Genomic DNA, 18,550 nt, shown 5'->3' with positions numbered 1-18,550 from the left:
TGGCACACCACCCTCCTATATGCCCTCTGCCTCAACTGCCCCCTAGAGACTTCTCAGCAGACATTCTCTCTACTCTGCGCACCCTGGTATCTGAGATTCAGAGGAGGATGTCGGTTACCCCCCCCCCCTACAGCCCCACCCACGGCTCCCGTGCCGGCCGACCCACTGAAGATTGGGGAACCACCGACTAAGAAGAGGACCCTCCTCCTTCTTGTCACCCTTCACCACCCTCTCCCCCTCCAACTGATGAGACGGAGCCTGACACAGCGATGACTACGGGCACGGATGACTGTGGAATTGGGGGACCTCCCGTCGCCTCCTCCCAGATCGTTCCATATAGATGAGATTGGATCTTTCCATGCTATGATCCCCAGGGCATCGAGCTTTTCCAACTCACGCCAGAGAAGGAGGGATTCTTAGACCAAAGACTTGAAGCAAAGAGGAAGACCATCCTTTCAGTCCCCCTCTTGGATGACATTTGGGACGAAGGATTGGCGCTCTTGAAGAAACGTTCTACGGCCCCAGTGAAGAGGGACCGCCTGGAGAAAAAGTACAGGGTGCCAGACTCTGCGCCCAAATGTTTGCGGGCCCAACAGTCACCGGATTCAGTGGTCTCTGCAGCATCCAGGAAGAAGTCTTCGGGCTCTACGTCTTCATCTGCATCCACCCTTCCTGACAACGAGGGGAAGAAGTTGGATGCAATGGGAAGGAGAGTGATCTACTCTGCTGCGACGACCATCAAGGCCGCAAACGCCCTCGCTATCGTGGCGCGCTACAACCATGAGCTGTGGTTCAAGCTCACTCCTCTGCTAGATTGTCTCCCCGACGATAAGAAGACAGAGGCATTGGAGATTCTTCAGGAAGGTGAACCACGCCATTGCGGTGGCAACGGACATTGCAGATACTGCATTCAGCCAGATGGGTAACAGTGTTTGCCTTCTCCGCCGAGGTTGGCTCAAGGCAACCAACTTTCATCAGGAGGTCCAGACCAGGGTTTTGGACATGCCCTTGACGGGGACAACCTCTTCGGGAAAGCTGTATATGAGTCCCTATAGGTCATCAAAGCGGACACAGAGATGGCATGTGCCCTGGGCACGCTACAGCAACGATGACTGTCCTTTTGGTCCTTGGGAGGCAAGTCTACCCACTCCTCAAAGAGTTTCAGCGGAGGATCCTCTGCTTACCGTCAACCTTCCTATTCCTCGGCCCAGGAGAGCAACAGGGGCTGCTCCAAGAACTTCAGAGGAGGCCGCCGTCGTCGTCTGGGACCGCAAGGCGGCCCGTGGATCTCCAAGCAGGAATGTACCGGCCGTGACGTCGGGTCCTCCCCCGTGCACCCCGGCTGGGGAACTTCGCCAGCGCGTGGAAGTTCATCTCCACCGACCGATGGGTGCTGGACGCTCTCGCCCACAGAGACACTCTAGAATTCCAACGGAAGTGTCTGCGAATACCACCAGTGGCCCGGCAGGAAAACCACGTACCTCAGCTGTTGCTGGAGGTCTGGGCCATGTTAAAGAAAGGAGCAATAGAGTTGGTCCCACAACGGCTCAGGAGCTCTGGAGTTTACTCAAGGTACTTCCTTGTATGAAAGAAAACCGAGGGCTGGAAGCCCATTCTCGATCTGCCTGCGGCTATACAAATACATAAAGTCTCAGAAGTTCTGCATGGTCACTCTTCAGCACGTGCTCGGACAACTGGAAGAGGGATACTTTCTGTCGTCGCTGGACCTGGAGGATGCGTACTTCCACATCCCATTCACAAGGGGCGCACCGCAAGTTCCTACGCTTCGTCGTTCAAAGGGTGCATTCCCAGTTCAAGGCCCTTCCCTTATGGCTGAAGTTGGCACCCAGAGTCTTCACGAAGTGCATGTCGCCGGTGGCGTGCCATCTACAACTGCAAGGGATTCACGTCTACCCTTACCTGTAAGACTGGCTCATCCGGACCAGATCGAGGGAAGTCGCAGTCGACCACACATTGAGAACCGTTCGTCTTCCGATGGATCTGGGGTTCTCGGTGAACTATGCAAAGTCCTGCTTGACTCCATCACAGGACACGCTGTTCCTATGATCCCGACTTAACACGGCGTTGTGCCTGGCGTCTCCGTCAGAGGAAAGGATAGCGGCCATCTTGAGCAAGGTGTGTTAGGCAAGATTGTATGCAGTATCCTTTGGGTGCACTACAACAACCCCGGCCTCCTGGCAATAGGAACCCAACCTTTGGTATAAGCTTGTACTACACAGGTTGGTAGCATGTTGAGCAGCCAGGCTCATCTCAAGAGGGGTCAATGTGAGCTGTAGGGGAGTTACACAGAGATTCACAGTGACAAGTATTCAAATAAACACACACGGTTTCTTGAATAAACAATTATTAATTTATTTATCGGTCAGTTAGAATAAGCCTTCTTCAGAAGGGGGCAATATAACATTAACACTCAATACATTTCATAACACCCACGTTTGAGGTTGTGAAAGAGAAAGGTTAATATGACACAACAAGAGATCTCACAAATAATTCTCAAAGCAGGTAAGTACTTTTGTAAACCCCCCAATGCAAAGTTGGTTAACCCTTTCCTGGAAGGAAGACCAAACACATTCACAGAGGGAAGAAGAGTCATTCAGGAAGCCAGGCTAAGCCAAACTCAATTGGGCAAAAGTCTAGGTGAAACTGAAGCACTTCTCACAGGTAAGTCAAAGTCTTGCACAATGTTTTAAAAGTCTTTGTAGAAAGAAGAATTCATAGTGAGCCACAAGCCGTTTAGGCTTCTCAGGTAAAGAAGCTATCAGCGACTCTACAGAGCAACCACAACAAGTCTCACCAACAGGGAACAAGTGTATTTCCACACCAAGAGGTAAGTTCTCGCAGACTTTACAGACATTTTGGATTGAAGGAAAGTGCAGCAGATGACTTCTGTTCCTGTGCAGCTCTGCAGATGTCACTGTTCCTGGGCCTCAGCCGTGGGGACAAGAGGGAGGATTTATGGGGACTCCTGCACTGCACCGTTCGCAACCAGCAATCTTCAAACAAGTGGCACTTTGATGTTTCAGCTCCTCGCGGCTACCGCAAATAGCAACACCTTGGTTTCTGGCTATCGAGATGGGCTTTCCTTGCTTCTGGGTCCAGCACTCTGAGGTGGCTCAGGCTCGGTCAGTCCTGTTTCCTGGGAGTCCGGAGGACCTTCCTGGAGCTCTTCGCCAACTTAAAAGCAACGCACACAAACTGGTGTTCCTCTCCCTGGCGTTTCGGTTTCCAGCAGCAATCCTGTGGAATTGCAACCAGCTCTGAGAGAATGTCCAGGTGGCTTACTTTGGAGTTGGTCCCACCAACTCAAGGGGAGAAGTCGTCCTTGCAGGGGCTTCTCTGTCGATATGAATTTGGAGTTTCAGCACAGCAGCAGGGCTTCACTGGGCAAACCAATGGTCCAGGAGTTGCAGCAGGCGTCCTCTTCGTTCTTCTTCGGTTCCTTTATCCAGTGGTCGACTCTGCCTTCCAAGCCAAAAGCCTCACCTTTTATACTAGTTTCTCCCATTCATTCCAGCCTAGCTGTCAGTCACTCAGCAGCAGGGTGGCTGTCCTTGCCGGAAAGTCAGCCGGCCAATCATCACAGTGCATTTGGGTCCCCTAGGAGACTAAGCACAGGGAGTTTTGAGCACCCTCCTCACTTCCTGCCCCCACCAGACACCCTGGAGCCAGAGGCGGGCTTCACTCGTGAATCCCGCCAAAGGCAAAGCGAACAAAGGGACCAAACCTGGCTTGGTGCGCAGAGTAAATCTCAAGAAGGACCTTTCCAAGAAGAAATGGTGAAAAAAGATAGGGCCATTTTGACAAACATGGCACCCTTGGGTGCTTTACTGCAGCTGCAACGGCAGCCCACCATAAAAGCACACCATGGTAGTTAAAAGTAAACCACTGCCAGCAGCCGTTCATTGAGGAAAGGGTAACATAAAAATGTTACATGGGAAGCTAGAAAAAGGGGATACTAATTAACCCCTCCCTCACCCTATTGTAAGATAGTGTGTGCTGGGTCTTGAAAGTTACAACTGTGAGTAAAGTCAATTTCACTTTACTGTGCTTGGAAACAGTAGTTTATCCAAGAGAAGGTGTTCAAACCTTTGGAAAATATAAGACTTCTCTGTGCCACTGCACTGAAGGTGCTGGGTGACACAATGTAAAAGATGATGCCTTTGGAGTTTGTTAGACTCCACAACCAAAAGAAACAGTGTTCAAAAATCACATTAAAATACATGAGAGAGTGGGAAAAAGGGTTTTGTTCTCTCCAGGTTAAAAAATTAAGTCCTCAAAATCCAGCTAAGTTGCTGGGGACTCTAAGGTAGAGGGAATTGGCACATTTATATGAATTCTCCCTAAGAAGGTGCAACAGCTGTTAGCACTGAAGTTCACCACAGTGAGGACCATCAAGTCTCTGCTCGGCTTGATGTCGTCATGCATCTATCTCATCCGGCTCTGCAGGCTACGGATGCGTCCACTACATGAGTTCCTTGAGGACTGTGTCGGGAAGTTTCCAGGACAGGATCGCACTCGACAAGAGCTTCCGTCGAGCGATAACGTGGTGGGGCGTGCGTGCTCACCTGTCCGGAGGCGTGGATTTCCAGACCCCACCACAGCAGGAGACAGTCACAACGGACGCCTCCCTGGAAGGATGGGGAGCTCACACCGTAAGTCTTCACGCCAGAGGCCTGTGGCTTCCGGAGGAGAAGAGGTTGCACATCAATGTGCTGGAGCTTCGGGCAGTGTTTTGGTCCCTCAAGACCTTCCTTCCGTCCCTCAAGGGCAAGGTGGTGCAGGTCTTCAGACATTACCACCACAATGTTTTACATCAGGAAGCAGGGGGGCACCAGATCCCCAGCGCTCTTCAGAGAGGCTCAGGATTTATGGCACTGGCCTGTTGCCCAGGGGATGTTCCTCATTCCATTTAATCTGGCAGGAGTAAAGAACACGGTCGCTGACTCTCTCAGAAGGGAGCTACGCTCTTGCCACGAGTGGGAGCTTCGGCATGACCAAGTGAACCATCTGTTCCACAGATGGGGCAATCCCCAAATCATTCTGTTTGCGATGGCGACGAACACCAAGTGCCCAAGGTTCACAAGCATTCTCATTCCCCTGGTATGACCTGTTTCTGTATGTGTTGCCTCTGTTGCTGTTGCTTCTTCGACTCATCAATCACAGTCCCGGTGCAGGATGATCCTTGTCGCACCAGTGTGGCTGAGGCAAATCTCAGACCTTCTCAGCATGTCCGCATCCCCTCCAGTCAAGCTTTCAGTGGTCTCAGGTCTTCTTGCCAGGGAAGGAGGCGCAATTCTGCACCACGACCCAGGATCGCTGAACCTGAAGGCCTGACTCCTACAGCGTTAGAGTTTGGGGGTTACGATCTCCCAGCGGACTGCAAGGAGGTGCTTGCCAAGGCCAGGGCATAGTCTACTCTCAAATGCTACGGACATAAATGGAAGAGGTTCGCCGTTTGGTCCCGTGCACAGAAGATCGACCCTCTACGAGTCACGGCTCAGCAGATGCTACCATATTTGCTGTCATTGGCCAAGGCGGGACTGGCCCATGCCTCCATCAAGGTTCATCTGGTGGCTATCTCCCGCTACACCAGATCTCTGGGACGGTCATTATGGTCACATCGTCTGGTTAAGGAGTTCATCAAAGGACTGTTCTGTTTATTCCTGCCAGTTAAGGCGCCAGCCCCGGCGTGGGAACTCAAAGTGGTACTGACTAGGCTCATGGGCCCTCCATTCAAACCTATGCAGACAGTTCCACTGAAGTTCTTGTCGTGGAAGACAGCGTTCCTCATTACCATCACCTCAGAACGAAGGGTGGGTGAGATTCAGGCCCTGTCCTGTAAGCCACCTTACTTGACTTTCACGACACTAGGATAGTGCTGTTGATGCACCCCTCCTTCATGCCCAAGGTGCCGTCGGACTTTCATCTAAATCAGCCCTTGGTGTTACCTGTGTTTTTTCGACGCCTTCGTCGCTGGCTGAGAGTACTTTGCACTCGCTGGATGTGGCTAGGGGGCTGAAGTTCTATGTGGACCGGACAAAGAGTTTCCGGAAGACGTCGCAACTTTTTGTGAACTTTGGCCCTGTTGAACCATGGGAAGGCCCTGTCCAAGGCTTCCATTTGCAGGTGGCTCTCCGGCTGCATCACTCATTGTCCCCAGTTGGCAAACTGACCTTTGCCTGGCTGTTCTAGAGCCCATTCTACCAGAGCGATCACTGCTACTATGGCGTTCCTGTCTGATGTGCCCCTGCTTGACATCTGCAGGGCTGCTACGTGGAGGTCGACGCATACCTTCACGAGATTCTACTGCATCGACAGGGATTCCATGGAGGAGTCCAGAGTCGGCCAAGCACTGCTGTGCAACCTGTTTGCTTAAAGATGAGGCTGGTGAGAAGGTAAGATGCTTGTTGAGCCTTGCCACCTCCTGTGGTTGTGCATGTGTGTACTGCTATGTATTTATTCATGAGCATGTGAATCCGTGCCGGACCTCATGCTGGAGAAGGAACAAGTTACTTACCTGTAACTGTTGTTCTCCAGCATGGGTCTGGCATGGATTCGCATGCAAACCCTCCCGCCTACCCCTCTGCGGTTCTTCTCTTGGTCCTACTGCCACTTTACGTGCTACCAAATCTGAAGATGGTTGCCAGAGGAGGGGCTTTGGTAGAGGGCAGTCACTGGCTGGGGGCAGTATGACCCAGAGCTCAGTGATTGGTTGTTAGGAAATACAGTTCAGAAATTAAACAAACAGATTTCTTTTCTGTTACCGAGGATTCCTAGCCAGACGGGCATTATTCATGAGCATGTGAATCCATGCCCGACCCATGCTGTAGAACAACAGTTGCAGGTACGTAACTTGTTCTTAATTTAAGTCAGTTGAATAAGCCTTTTTTAGAATGGAGCAAACATATGTAACACTTAAATATACTTCGAAAATACACACTCCCAGTTTCAATAAATCCGTATATACCCTTTTGGGATGGCACACAGACACTGCCTACACCCTGAGGTGACTTCAATAACTAGGACACCGCGGACATGGATATATCACTGGCACATTTAGTGCAATACTTAGGTTGGAGTCAAAAGAAAAGATTAGGGAATAAGACAATGGTTGACAAATATTTGTAAACTGGTAAGTACTTTTGAATCCCTCAGTGCAAAGTAAATTAACCCTTTCCCAGCTACACAAGTTTTAGAATGTGACTTTTGTTGAGGGATAGTTAAAGCTTGCACCTTAACAAGGGATGATTCATCCTTTGCAAATTCACTGCTTTCAAGAATAGATAACCGAACTTGGCTGCTTCAGTTTTGATAGCAGGCCAGACAGCTTTGTCATGCGCTCCCACAATCTCAGCTTATTCTTGCTGCAACACAATTCTCACCTTTTCTCTCCATAGGCCCTGGCTTACTAAATTCATGACACAGATGTCCAGCTCCTATACAATGGTGGCTCCGTCTGCAGTCTATTCACTACATGTAACCAGCTTCTATGATGACTTGGTCTACTTACGTTTCAGCGTCTGTACAATTATTGAACGGTTGATTTTCTGCAGCACTTCGCACACGTGCAATCTTCTTTTCGCAAATGAAAGTTTACTTGATTCTTAACTTCATCATCAGTTTCTGTAAAATCCATGCATTCTCTTCGGCCAGTATTCTCGGGCCTTCACGCATATTTTTTGTGACGTCACTAGCTTCTCTTTGCTCCTTTTCATATTCCGTCAGACAGTTCCTCCCTCAGATTGTAGTCTCTTCGGGAGTACATTTGATAGGGTTTTCTCAGTGGATACCTTCTTTCGAATATTCGCTGCAGTATTGGCACAACTGCTGGTGTCAAACATGGCACGATCTCAAACTTCCAACATATAGGAGTTGGGGGGTGGGAGGAGGCGGGATTCCCTGCAGAGGGCATGTAACTGCTCCTCTACATATGTTTTTCCATTTAATGCATTTGTTACAGTTGACATTATTATAGCACTGTCTGGGTTAGTTTGTGATAGGGACCGTCTTCAAATAAGTCTTCATAAATGTCACGTACAGTGCCGCAGACAGTCTATGGAAGTTCATGATAACCCATCAAAGTTTAATCTCTGGGAATGCTGTAGGGTTGAATTTTGGAAGCTGGCTTAAGCATTTGAGTGCTTGTGCGATTGTGGTACAGTTAATTGCTTTTATACAGGTCCTTCAGTTTGTAGGATGAGTTAGGTCAAATGCTTTCATCTGCAATTGATGATTCTTTGTTGGTTATGGGAGTAAGCTTAAGCAGGCAATTTAACAGTTCATTATTGAAGTCTGTATGGTGAAATGGTCTGTTCATTCTATTTGTAAGGGGCCAGAAATGTGCAGTGGGCAACTTTGTGAAGGTTTTTCCAACGATGCAATTTTATTAACTCAAAAGGTTGGATAAAACCCCTCACTACCCCTACCCTAACTGGGATTTCCCTGCCTATCAAAATAAACTAAAGTAAACACTGTAACAAAAGGTTTCTGTCGCTCACACTTATACATACAACAACATATCAAGGTAATATAATATGGCAATTCAAGTATAACAGAAGTAACAGTTGTATTCGCAACCTGATAACGGTCTCTCCTTATCTGGGTGAATTCCCCTTCCTCAGATTCAAGCAGGATTCCAGAGGAGTAAGGAAATCCTGACTTGCAACAAAAGTTCCAAAACAGTTCTTTTTGTTCTAACTTGAACTTACACTAAAAATTAATAATGTTGAACAAGATTTTCCTCTTTGTACTTGTGATCAAAAGTGCAAAGCAACTTCTCATGAACTATGGAAGTATTCTTGGATTATTAGGATCAACAAAAATGTATTTGTCAGGTTAGTTCTGCAACAGTTGACACAAACACCTTAGTGGTACTACAACTTCTTCTTCAAGACCTTTAACCACACCACAGCATTCCAGTTATTTTCACCTGGTCCAATCACTTGCCAAGTATATTACTATGAGATCCTTTGCCCTGGTGTACTCTACTGCCAGGACAAAATGCAACTACTAAAAGTACTTCTGTGGTAAAGGTTTGCTTCCAACAATTTAGCAATGTCTTTTGTTTCACACCATCACGTTTAACTGCTGCTTCTGGGGAAACAAACACATTGGTGCTGTTTGTTACACACTTGTGATTGGCACTTGCAATGTAGGTTATGCTTCAGGCCTCCTAAATATCTTCTGTAAGGATAGCCCTCCTGCCGCTCTTGTTTCCCCACCTCTGCGTTAACCAAATGCTGACAATAGTTCTCTCACTCTTACACTTTTTTGGCAATGTAGGTTTGAGTCAGTTTCTCTTCTAGCCTCTTCCGCACACTGGCAATATGATTTGCAAACACTAGATTCTTTATTGCCCTCTCTTGGGTTTGGCAATGTTGGTTCTTTTGAATTTGCCTTTATATTATACTCTTTTGGATTTGGCAATTATTGTTTGCATTGGTTTGTTGTGCTATTGCCCTCCATTGTTGCTGCCAATTATTCTGACCCACGTGAATACAATCGCACATTTCTGGTTTGCTTGTCCAGTTCTTATACTGACACCTTTTTTCCTCTGTCATCTTGATTTGTAAGCACATTATTGTTCTGATTTACTTCAGTTCAGTTTTCAAAATAAGGTTTGTTTTGACTGCTCTTTTTATATTCGTTCCATACTTAAAGTACTTGTACTTGGCCATCGGGTGATCAGAGTGGTCCGGGTCACAAGACAGTAGTGAACTCACTGGGACTGGCGTGCACGTCCGCTCGCTCCGCTGCCTCCGGGTCTTCTGTTTCTGCTGCTGTGCACAGCCTGGCAATCTGCTTCTCTTGGTTCCTCACGGTTCACGCCAGTTACTCAAGGAGAGTGCTTCGCGCCACAGGCTCTCTGGTGCTTGCCTTCCACCAAAGCCTGATTCACTTTGGGGAAAGCTTTTACATATTTCGATTCCCACCATGCAATCTCTGCAATCAAGGTCTCTGGAGGCAGAGACCCTCTCAAGACCGGCTTCTACTTGACACACAACAGTGGTCCTGGCGTCCCTGCAATCTTCCAGCTTCTGCTTCTGCTTCTGCTGCAACGTGGAGGTACCAAAACTGCTCCACCTCCTGCTCTCTAACCTTTTATGCCTCCCAGTCTCCCTCGGGTGTGGTCCATTAAAACCATTCGGCTGCAACTTGTAGTCGGTGTCTCTGCAGCCTTCATCTTGGTCCCAGTACTTTGGGCATTGTGGTACTTGAAGTCCATAATGTCTAAATCCTTTTTTCCCACAGGTTATATTTTACAATAAGCCATTAGGATATTAGGGGCTTTGGGGAAGTTGAAAAGGGGGGTTTCCCATTCTTCCTGACCTGCTTCCTAACCCTCTAACCCATGTGATCCTCATGCAGAACCCCCCGCCCCCGAACCCCCTCCCAGGGTCAGAATAAGGAAGCGTCTGCCTTTCCCTGGCCACATGAGAGCGTGAGAGGGGTCTCGGGTCAGGTTTTCTGGGTGAATCATCTGAATCATCACACTTTCTAGAGACTGGTCTTGTCATGTTATTTTATATAAACATTTTGGGTAGAGTCACCTTTGTCCTTTATTTAGATGGTGTTAAATGGTCTAGTCATCGGAACAATTTGTCTACATATTAAATATGGTTGCAAGAGCAGGTTAGCCCTGTGTATGTACTTGATGGAAATGTTTCCTGCTGTCTCCCTGTGACAGATTATAGTGGGATGCTGCTGTTGCCAGAAGGTCTTATACTTGCCACCTGAGGAGGTATGCATTTTCCCTTTATGTTGTGGTGAAATGCATGTTCCTACCTAAGTTTTACCATTTCTGATGATCACTTTACCATGGTATCTAATGTGATGCACTACTAGTATAGCTGATCTTTCATGAGAAATGCCGGACTAGATGGAGGTGCATGCTAAAATGTGGTGTATAAAATATTCACTTATGCTACAAAATGGCATATCACTCCCCTTCCTTACATTCAGAGTGTCTGGTGTTCCAAACTAAACATGTGCTGTCCATCTTGGCACTCGTCCCCCACACTCTGAAAAATATTTAGACTAATTCTCTGCATGTGCTTCACACTGTTTTTTGCTTTTTAACATATAGGGTTTTTCACCTTCGGCATGTTCGTGTTTGTCCACCCTACACACTGTTTACTGGTGTCAAGGAGTGCAGGGTTCATAGTAAGCTGTTCTCATTTTGGGTCTGCATAGGTTTTAACAGTTGTAGGAGTGTCACATACGGCCTGTGTGGCCTTCATAAATAGGAATGCAATCTCCAACCAAGTTAGTTACATTCCAAGTCACAGCGGTTGAAGATAAGATTGGATAAGCAGGAGCTAAAAGCAGCTCCTGGGTATCCAGCATAAAACAGTGAGCACAAGCTCACTGGTTAATGCCAGTGAATCGGGAGCTGGTACAGAACGTTCCACAAATCTAACTTCCACATAAGATGCAAACTTGTTATGCTGTCTATTATTTATGGTACCTTGTGCTTTAAATGTTGTTTTAGACCTGTCCTAATGCTCATTTATAGATTGTCCCAAATGCAGAGTTAATGCCATTATACAGTTAATGTTTGTTCGGCATCCGTTGGCTTGGGGAGCCAAAAGTATCTCCTGATAGCTGTTGGTGTCAAGCTAACCAGGCACTTCTAGGCTACAAGCAGAAGATAAATGGAACCCAGCTCCCCTTAATTTCAACCCCTATGTTAGATGACTTTTACCACAACCAATAATCTTACTTACATAAGAGCGAGGACCTGTATTGGCAAATAGGGCACATTCTTTAAAAACATAGTGATCTGTGAGGAATAAGGACTTATAAAGGAATGTCTGAAAGCTAGCAAACCTTCTACAGGATACTAATCACCAACATGCTCATGAGTGAGTCTAAATGCTGGAAGGATTACAAGGAATAGATCTTTCCTAATCCTGATTAACTGACTATAGGACCCCAGATTCTGGCTAATTTATAATTTCAGTCCCTGTTGCCAGTCATCTTCTCGAGTGTGAATGCTGCTTGAATCTCACTTGAACTGCTCCATTAATTGCGTTTAGTACTGTAGTTTTGTAACCCAGAAACCAAAGCACTTGGGTGTATTCTAGGGTCTGTTTTATAAATTTCTTCCAAACCGTACATGAATTGGATCCAGATCCCCGATGAGATGGATTATTTGGAATCTGAAACTCTATATTGATGATATCCCTACAAAATATCCCCACCAAAAATATCGCCGTACATATGGCAGTTTGTCTCGCCATAAGCAATATTATTGGGGGAGATCATTTGTGGGAGCGGGGGTGTCCCCTGCACATTTTAAAATAATGCAGGGGGGGGTGTCCCTCGGAGGGTCCATGGGCCAACATCGCCGCAAAAATATGTTTTTGTACCATGATATTTTTGCAGGGATATTAACACATGGAACCATATTTATGTATGTGCTTGTTTTTTTTGTATAACAAACCTTTCTGTGGAGCACTTGTACAACAAGGGGATACAGCAATAATATGGGACTCTAATTAGATGGCTATACGGTTAAGGTGTATAGGGATTTAAAGGTAGGATATACAGGATTCATTGACCAATACTTCCTGTGAGGGTTCAGAAATGAGAGGCAGATACAATTTTGTAATGTTCTCAACATCAGCCATTTTAATTCATAGAAAGGGGTATGGATAAAGGCCTATCCTTTCCTATCCTAAAGAGAATGTCCCTTCCTATGACACTAAAACTAAAGCAGGCTGACCTTGTGTCCAAATTATCTCTGACCCTCACACTAACAGTCACAATCAAAAGGTGCAAGGTAAATGTTTCTAATTGCAATTCAACAAACATTTTCAAAAACCTAAACTTCAACAAAACAATCCTTGTGTTCAGGGATTGGTTCCCTTCCCCTGAATTGTTCAAGGAAAATTGTTCAATATGTTCTGCTTCAGCAATAGTCTATTAAAGGCAGTGGAAATGTCTTTCGCTTAATACTTTCCTCAGGATGGCAAAACAAATGTCTTTCCCCAGCACTGGTTTAAATATAGTAAAAGACAGTTTTTACTAATTATCAGGATAACAAAATAAATGTTTCTTCCACAACATTGGTTGAAACATAGCAAAGGAGTCTTTTTAGTTTTCAGGTTGACCAAAATGTCATATCAAGTTGTGGTTCAAATTGAACAAAGTTTCTCTTTAACAGCATTAGTTCAAAATGGATTTACTGGTATACTCTCCTCCCGGGAACCTTCTCAACTGCATCTCTACATATCCTGGTTTACTCCTCTGCCAGAAATATTTCCCTTTTGGCTCATGCAGATCCTCTGGGGTACTCTCCTGTCTGGTATCTCTTCCCAGAAGGTTCATTACCTGATATGTATCTCTCATCAGGCCTTTCTGTAACATTTATATTCCTCTTAGGTATAACACAATTGCCCTTCTTCAATAGTAAAACGTTGTTGACTTCAATTATTACTTGTTTTGACATCCCATATAAGAGGGTTTGTTCAAGCTCTGTCAACCTTTCTCTTAATAGATCATGCCTCTTGGCAATGCTTGTTCTGGGTTTACCACAATTGACATCTCATATCAGGAGAATTGTACCATATTTGCCATTGCTTTTTACTTCTATTTGGTTGGTATGTTCATTAACGTATTGGCACGTCCTGGGGCCCCCTACTTCTTTAGCTTGACTCACCGGTTTAACCGAGAGTGCTGAGGAGTTTTTGTTAGGCAAGCTTTCCCTTCTTGGCAGTGTCTCTTTTGGGTCACACGTCTGCTTTTTATTGCTTTGCCAATGGAACCATTGCCGCTTTACAGAACCGTGTCTCATCTGGTCCTGCTGCGCACAGTTCACCTTCAGCAGTCCCTCCAGGGAACCTGGTGCGACTTGACCAGAATTCATCTTGTCCGATCCTGAACGCCTCCAGTCTGTTACCTGCAAATGTTTCACACACTCTGCAGCCTTTCTCCTTTCTCTGGTCTGACACCTGCAGGTGATTTCCAAGTTTAAATGTCCAGCACAGCTGACTTGGATCTTGACAACTGACACCAAGTACAACGAGAAGCCTACATTCCCTCCATATTGATTCATTGCTCCTCTTCCTCGTCTCAGTACTTGAAGCTTCCTGGGACTTGGAGTTCAAGGAAGTTTCAAATGATTTTGTTACATTGTTGGACAGTTTTATCTAAATAACAGTCACCATAACATTGGATGTTGGATGTTTTCTAGACTTAACATGTACACATGACGAATTAATAGAGTTTTGTTTGAAAAAACTAGTTTTCAAATTTTTATATTTAAAAGGTTCTGAATAATGACATGTCATCAACACTCTGGTATTAAGGGATCTTCCTTGCAAGAAAGGGAAGTATATCACTTCTCTCCTGCTGGAGCCACCACTCGCTCTTGACAGCCTTCTCCTCCCATGTGATCCACCCTCAGGATACTGTTAGACAAAGTTTGTATGCAGTTCCCTCTGGGAACACTACAAACCACTCTGACTACAGGTATAGGAAATCCATCCTTTGGTATAAGCTTGTACTACACAGTTTTAGTAGCTTGTTGAGCAGCCAGGCTTATCTCAAGAGTGGTCAATGTGAATTGTAGTGGGGTTACACAGAGATTTACAGTTACAAGTATTCAAATAAACTCTTACACTCATGGTTTCTTGAATAAACACTTATTAATGTATTTATCAGTCAGTTAGAATAAGCCTTATTCAGAAGGGAGCAATATAACGTTAACACTCAAATACACCTCATGAAATACGCACTCTTAATATCTCTAAATCAGTAGATACCCTTTTGGGGTGGGCCCCCAGACACTACCTACACCCTTGGGTGACTTCAGTTGCTAGGGTGCTGGGGACATTAATATATTAATGTTGCATTTAGAATATTTTATTAATAAGTCAAAGGAAAAGATTATTTAGAACCTACAAGAGACCACAAATAATCTTAAGCAGGCAAAGACTTTTAGATTCCCCCAAGAAGAGTTCAATAGGCTAGGCCAAAGTCAATGGGCAAAAGTCTTAAATAGGATGAAGCACTTCTGGTAGGTAAACAGATACGTCTTCGCACAATGTTTTAGAATTCTTTGAAGAAGAGAAGAATCAAATGTAGGGCCACAAGCTGATTAGACTTGTGAGTAGTAGAAGATGCAAGCAACTCTACAGTGAGAGGTAAGTTCCCTCAGACTTTACAGTACCTTTGCATTGAAGAAAAAAGTGCAGCGGATGACTTTGGTTCCTATGCAGCTCTGCAGATGTCTGTTCCTGGGCCTCAGTCGTGGGGACAAGAGGGAGGACTTCTGGGGACTCCTGCACTGCAATGGGACGGTCACTGCTCGCAAACAGCAATCTTCAAATCAGTGGCTGTTTTAGTGTTTTAGCTCCTTGTGTCTACCGCAAATAGCAACACAGCGGTTCCTGGCTGTCGAGATAGACTTTCCTTGCTTTTGAGGTCCTGCACTCTGTTGAGGGGGCTCAGGCTCAGTCAGGCCTGCTTTCTGGAAGCCCGGAGGATCTTCCTGAAGCTCTAGGCCAGCTTAAAAGCAACACACGCAATCTGGTGTTCCTCTTCCTGGCTATACGGTTTCCAGCAGCAACTCTGTGGAAATTCAACCAGCTCCGAGATTGATGTCCAGGTGGCTTAGTTTGGAGTTGGTTGGTCCCACCAACTCAAAGGGAGAATTCGTCCTTGCAGGGGCTTCTCTGTCGATAGAAATTTGGAGTTTCAGCACAGCAGCAGGACTTCACCGGGCAAACCAACGGTTCAGAAGTTGCAGCAGGCGTCCTCAAGTTCTTCTTCGGTTCCTTCGTCCAGTGGTCGACTCTGCCTGCCAAGCCAAAAGCCTTGTCTTTTATTCAGTTCCCTCCCATTCATTCCAGCCTAGCTGTCAGTCACCCTGCAGCAGTGTGGCTGTCCTTGCCGGACAGTCAGCCGGCCAATCACCACAGAGTGCATTTGGGTCTCCTAGGCGACTAAGCACAGGGAGTTTCGGGCACCTCCCTCACTTCCTGCCTACACCAGACACCATGGAGCCAGAGGCGGGCTTCACTCATGAATCCCGCCAAAGGCAAAGCGAACAATGGGACCAAACCTGGTTTGGCGTGCACAGTAAATCTCAAGAAGGACCTTTCCACAAAGAATGGCGAAAAAAGACCGGGCCATTTTGACAAAAATTGCACCTTTTGGGTGCTTTACTGCAGCTGCGAACGCAACCCCCGGTAAATGCACACCACGGTAGTAAAACGAAACAACTGCCACCAGCCATTCAGTGAGAAAAGGGTTACAAAAAAATGTTAAATGAGAAGCTAAACAAAGGGGATACTAGGTAACCCCTCCAGCACCCTATTGTAAGATATTGTGTGCTGGGTCTAGAAAGTAAAAATGATAAGTAAAGTCAATTTCACTTTACTGCTCTTGGAAACAGTAGTTTATCCAAGAGAATGTATTAAAACCTTTGGGAAATCTGAAAGACTTCCCTGTGCCACTGCACTGAAAGTGCTGTGTGACACAATATAAAAGATGATGCCTATGGAGTTTGTCAGACTCCACAACCAAAAGAAATTCAGTGTTCAAAATCGCATTAAAATACATGAGAGAGTGGGGAAAAAGGGTCTCGCTCTCTCCAGGTTAAAAAAAGAAATCAAGTCCTCAAAATCCAGCAAAGTTGCTGGGAGTCTCTAAGGTGGAGGGAATTGGCACATTTCTGAGAATTCTCCCTAACAAATACCACCCCCAGGGTCATGATCAGATAGCGTTGCCTTCCCCCTAGCAACATGAGAGGGGACTTGGTTGCCAAACATTATTCTAGAGGATTGGAAATATTTTATTCCTGCAACTTGCAGATGCAGCAGTTAGAGGCTTGTTTTTCTCTACCAGCTTTAAGTGATGAATGCAGGGATGTTTCCTATTCTTAAGCTGGGCCTATGTAATTCATTGTGATGTTGGTGATGAACCTGCACAGCATTGTCTTGTAGTTATGGTTTGTACACATGTTGTAGTGTCGGTGGCCCATTCAATCATGGCCGCGGCAGCGCACAGGATGTTGCTGACATCCAGACATCAGACACATGCTAGTGGATCCTTTTTCTCCTGGAAGAACCAGGACGGCAACTGGTCTCGGCACTTCTCCGTAACGGACTCTTTCCTGCGGCTCTTGGGTGATTACAAGCCATTTTTTCCTAGTTCCTTCTATATTATATATATATTTTTCCTACTTGTTGGTTTCCGTACCTCGTGCCTTGGGGGGTTCTTCCCTGCATGTCCTGCCTTCCTTTTGCTGCTGTCCTTGTGGGGCCCCCTGTTCATTTGGTGCCCCTGCTACCAGCCATGCCTGCTTCTGAACTTGGTCTTCTACTAGATTCTTCTTAGTGTCTTCAGCCCATCTCCCGGATCCTCGCTGTACACCATCAAGTCTCCACTACTGCATAGTTTTTGTTATTGTTTCTTCCGCTTTTTTTCCCACAGTACTGGATCATTTAGTTGGGCACTCGTCTCGTAGGTTTTAACCATCCTACAGTGCATTGTGACTTCCTGAAAGAAACTCACTGTGTCACTTGTAGAAGGAGTGCAACAAGCTTCTACAAATGCTGGGACTCTGTTACCTTTTCCATCTTTCAGAAGTCAGCTACTCTCCCATACTTCCTAAATAAGTTCAGAATCTTTTCACATTCGAAATCACAACATGTAGTTGGTGTTTTGGTGTTGCTATATCTAAATTGCAAATAAACCCAAAAATGTAAGAATTCATTATTTTAAACCATTTATACACCAATGGGTGTTCTGGGAGTAGCTGTATTTTTTATTTTTTTGTTGCTTTACGGGTCCGCTGTTTCCACATTTCCCATGTCCAAGAGTTTGTTTATTCAACGTGTGTAATTACAAATGGATAAAATGTTATTTTACTATGCTTTAGTACTGTGCTGAATCACCCCCATTGTAGTAAGTGCTTAATCCTTATCCAAGTCGTATTGTGCCCCTGCATGGGGTCACTAGATCTTAGTGCGCTGGAAGAAGTAGCATGAGGGAGGGTTAAGTAAGGGGGAGGGAAAGTGGGTAACAAGTTTGCAGAAAGAGGGTGGGAGTTAGGCAGTACGAATGCTTCCATTGGTATGGATGTGTGTTCGTCCATTACATATGGTTTATGTACTAAAAAGAGCCAACACAGAAGAGTATCGGTTGAGATAATTTATACGCACATGGATTCAACGTAGTTTTGAAGCATTATAAGGTAGAGATCGAGGGGTGTTGGCTGCTTGATTACATGCATGGACAATCCTGATTGATTTGTAGGCTTAAAACACCTGCCAAGTCTGTTTGTTTTACCAGAGGTACATTTCTGAATAATAATTCTGGGCCTGCCAAGCTAACTTAAAAATCAGCCTAAAATGTGAGTTGTGAATTTTGTTGGTAACAAAAGGAAATTGAGCGGGATGGATAGAATTAATAAAGTAAACATTTTATGTCTGGCCCTAGATCAAAAGTAAAAAAAAAATGGTGTTCTGTGTAACACTTAATGCTACCTTAAGGCCACCACAGCACTGAGGAGAAGGTC

The 18,550-nt window shown here is 45.7% G+C and overlaps 1 protein-coding gene across 6 annotated transcripts in view; it reads left to right on the top strand.

The window, feature by feature from the left end:
- The window catches only part of TWF2 (twinfilin actin binding protein 2), a 471,759-nt gene that overhangs the window by 261,110 nt on the left and 192,099 nt on the right, over window positions 1-18,550 (top strand). For 3 of the 6 annotated variants that reach the window (XM_069643994.1, XM_069643995.1, XM_069643997.1), the window contains one exon: window positions 10,709-10,762. The exons of the other annotated variants lie outside the window; for them this stretch is intronic. In XM_069643994.1, the coding sequence (XP_069500095.1) occupies window positions 10,709-10,762 (54 nt within the window). The remainder of the gene's footprint in view (window positions 1-10,708; window positions 10,763-18,550) is intronic. 6 annotated transcript variants of the gene reach the window in all.

Source organism: Ambystoma mexicanum, chromosome 2p (genome assembly GCF_040938575.1).
Source record: "Ambystoma mexicanum isolate Mex_15411 chromosome 2p, UKY_AmexF1_1, whole genome shotgun sequence".
In the NCBI taxonomy this organism is placed as follows: Eukaryota; Metazoa; Chordata; class Amphibia; order Caudata; family Ambystomatidae; genus Ambystoma; species Ambystoma mexicanum.
This window is presented reverse-complemented; position numbering and strand designations above follow the sequence as displayed.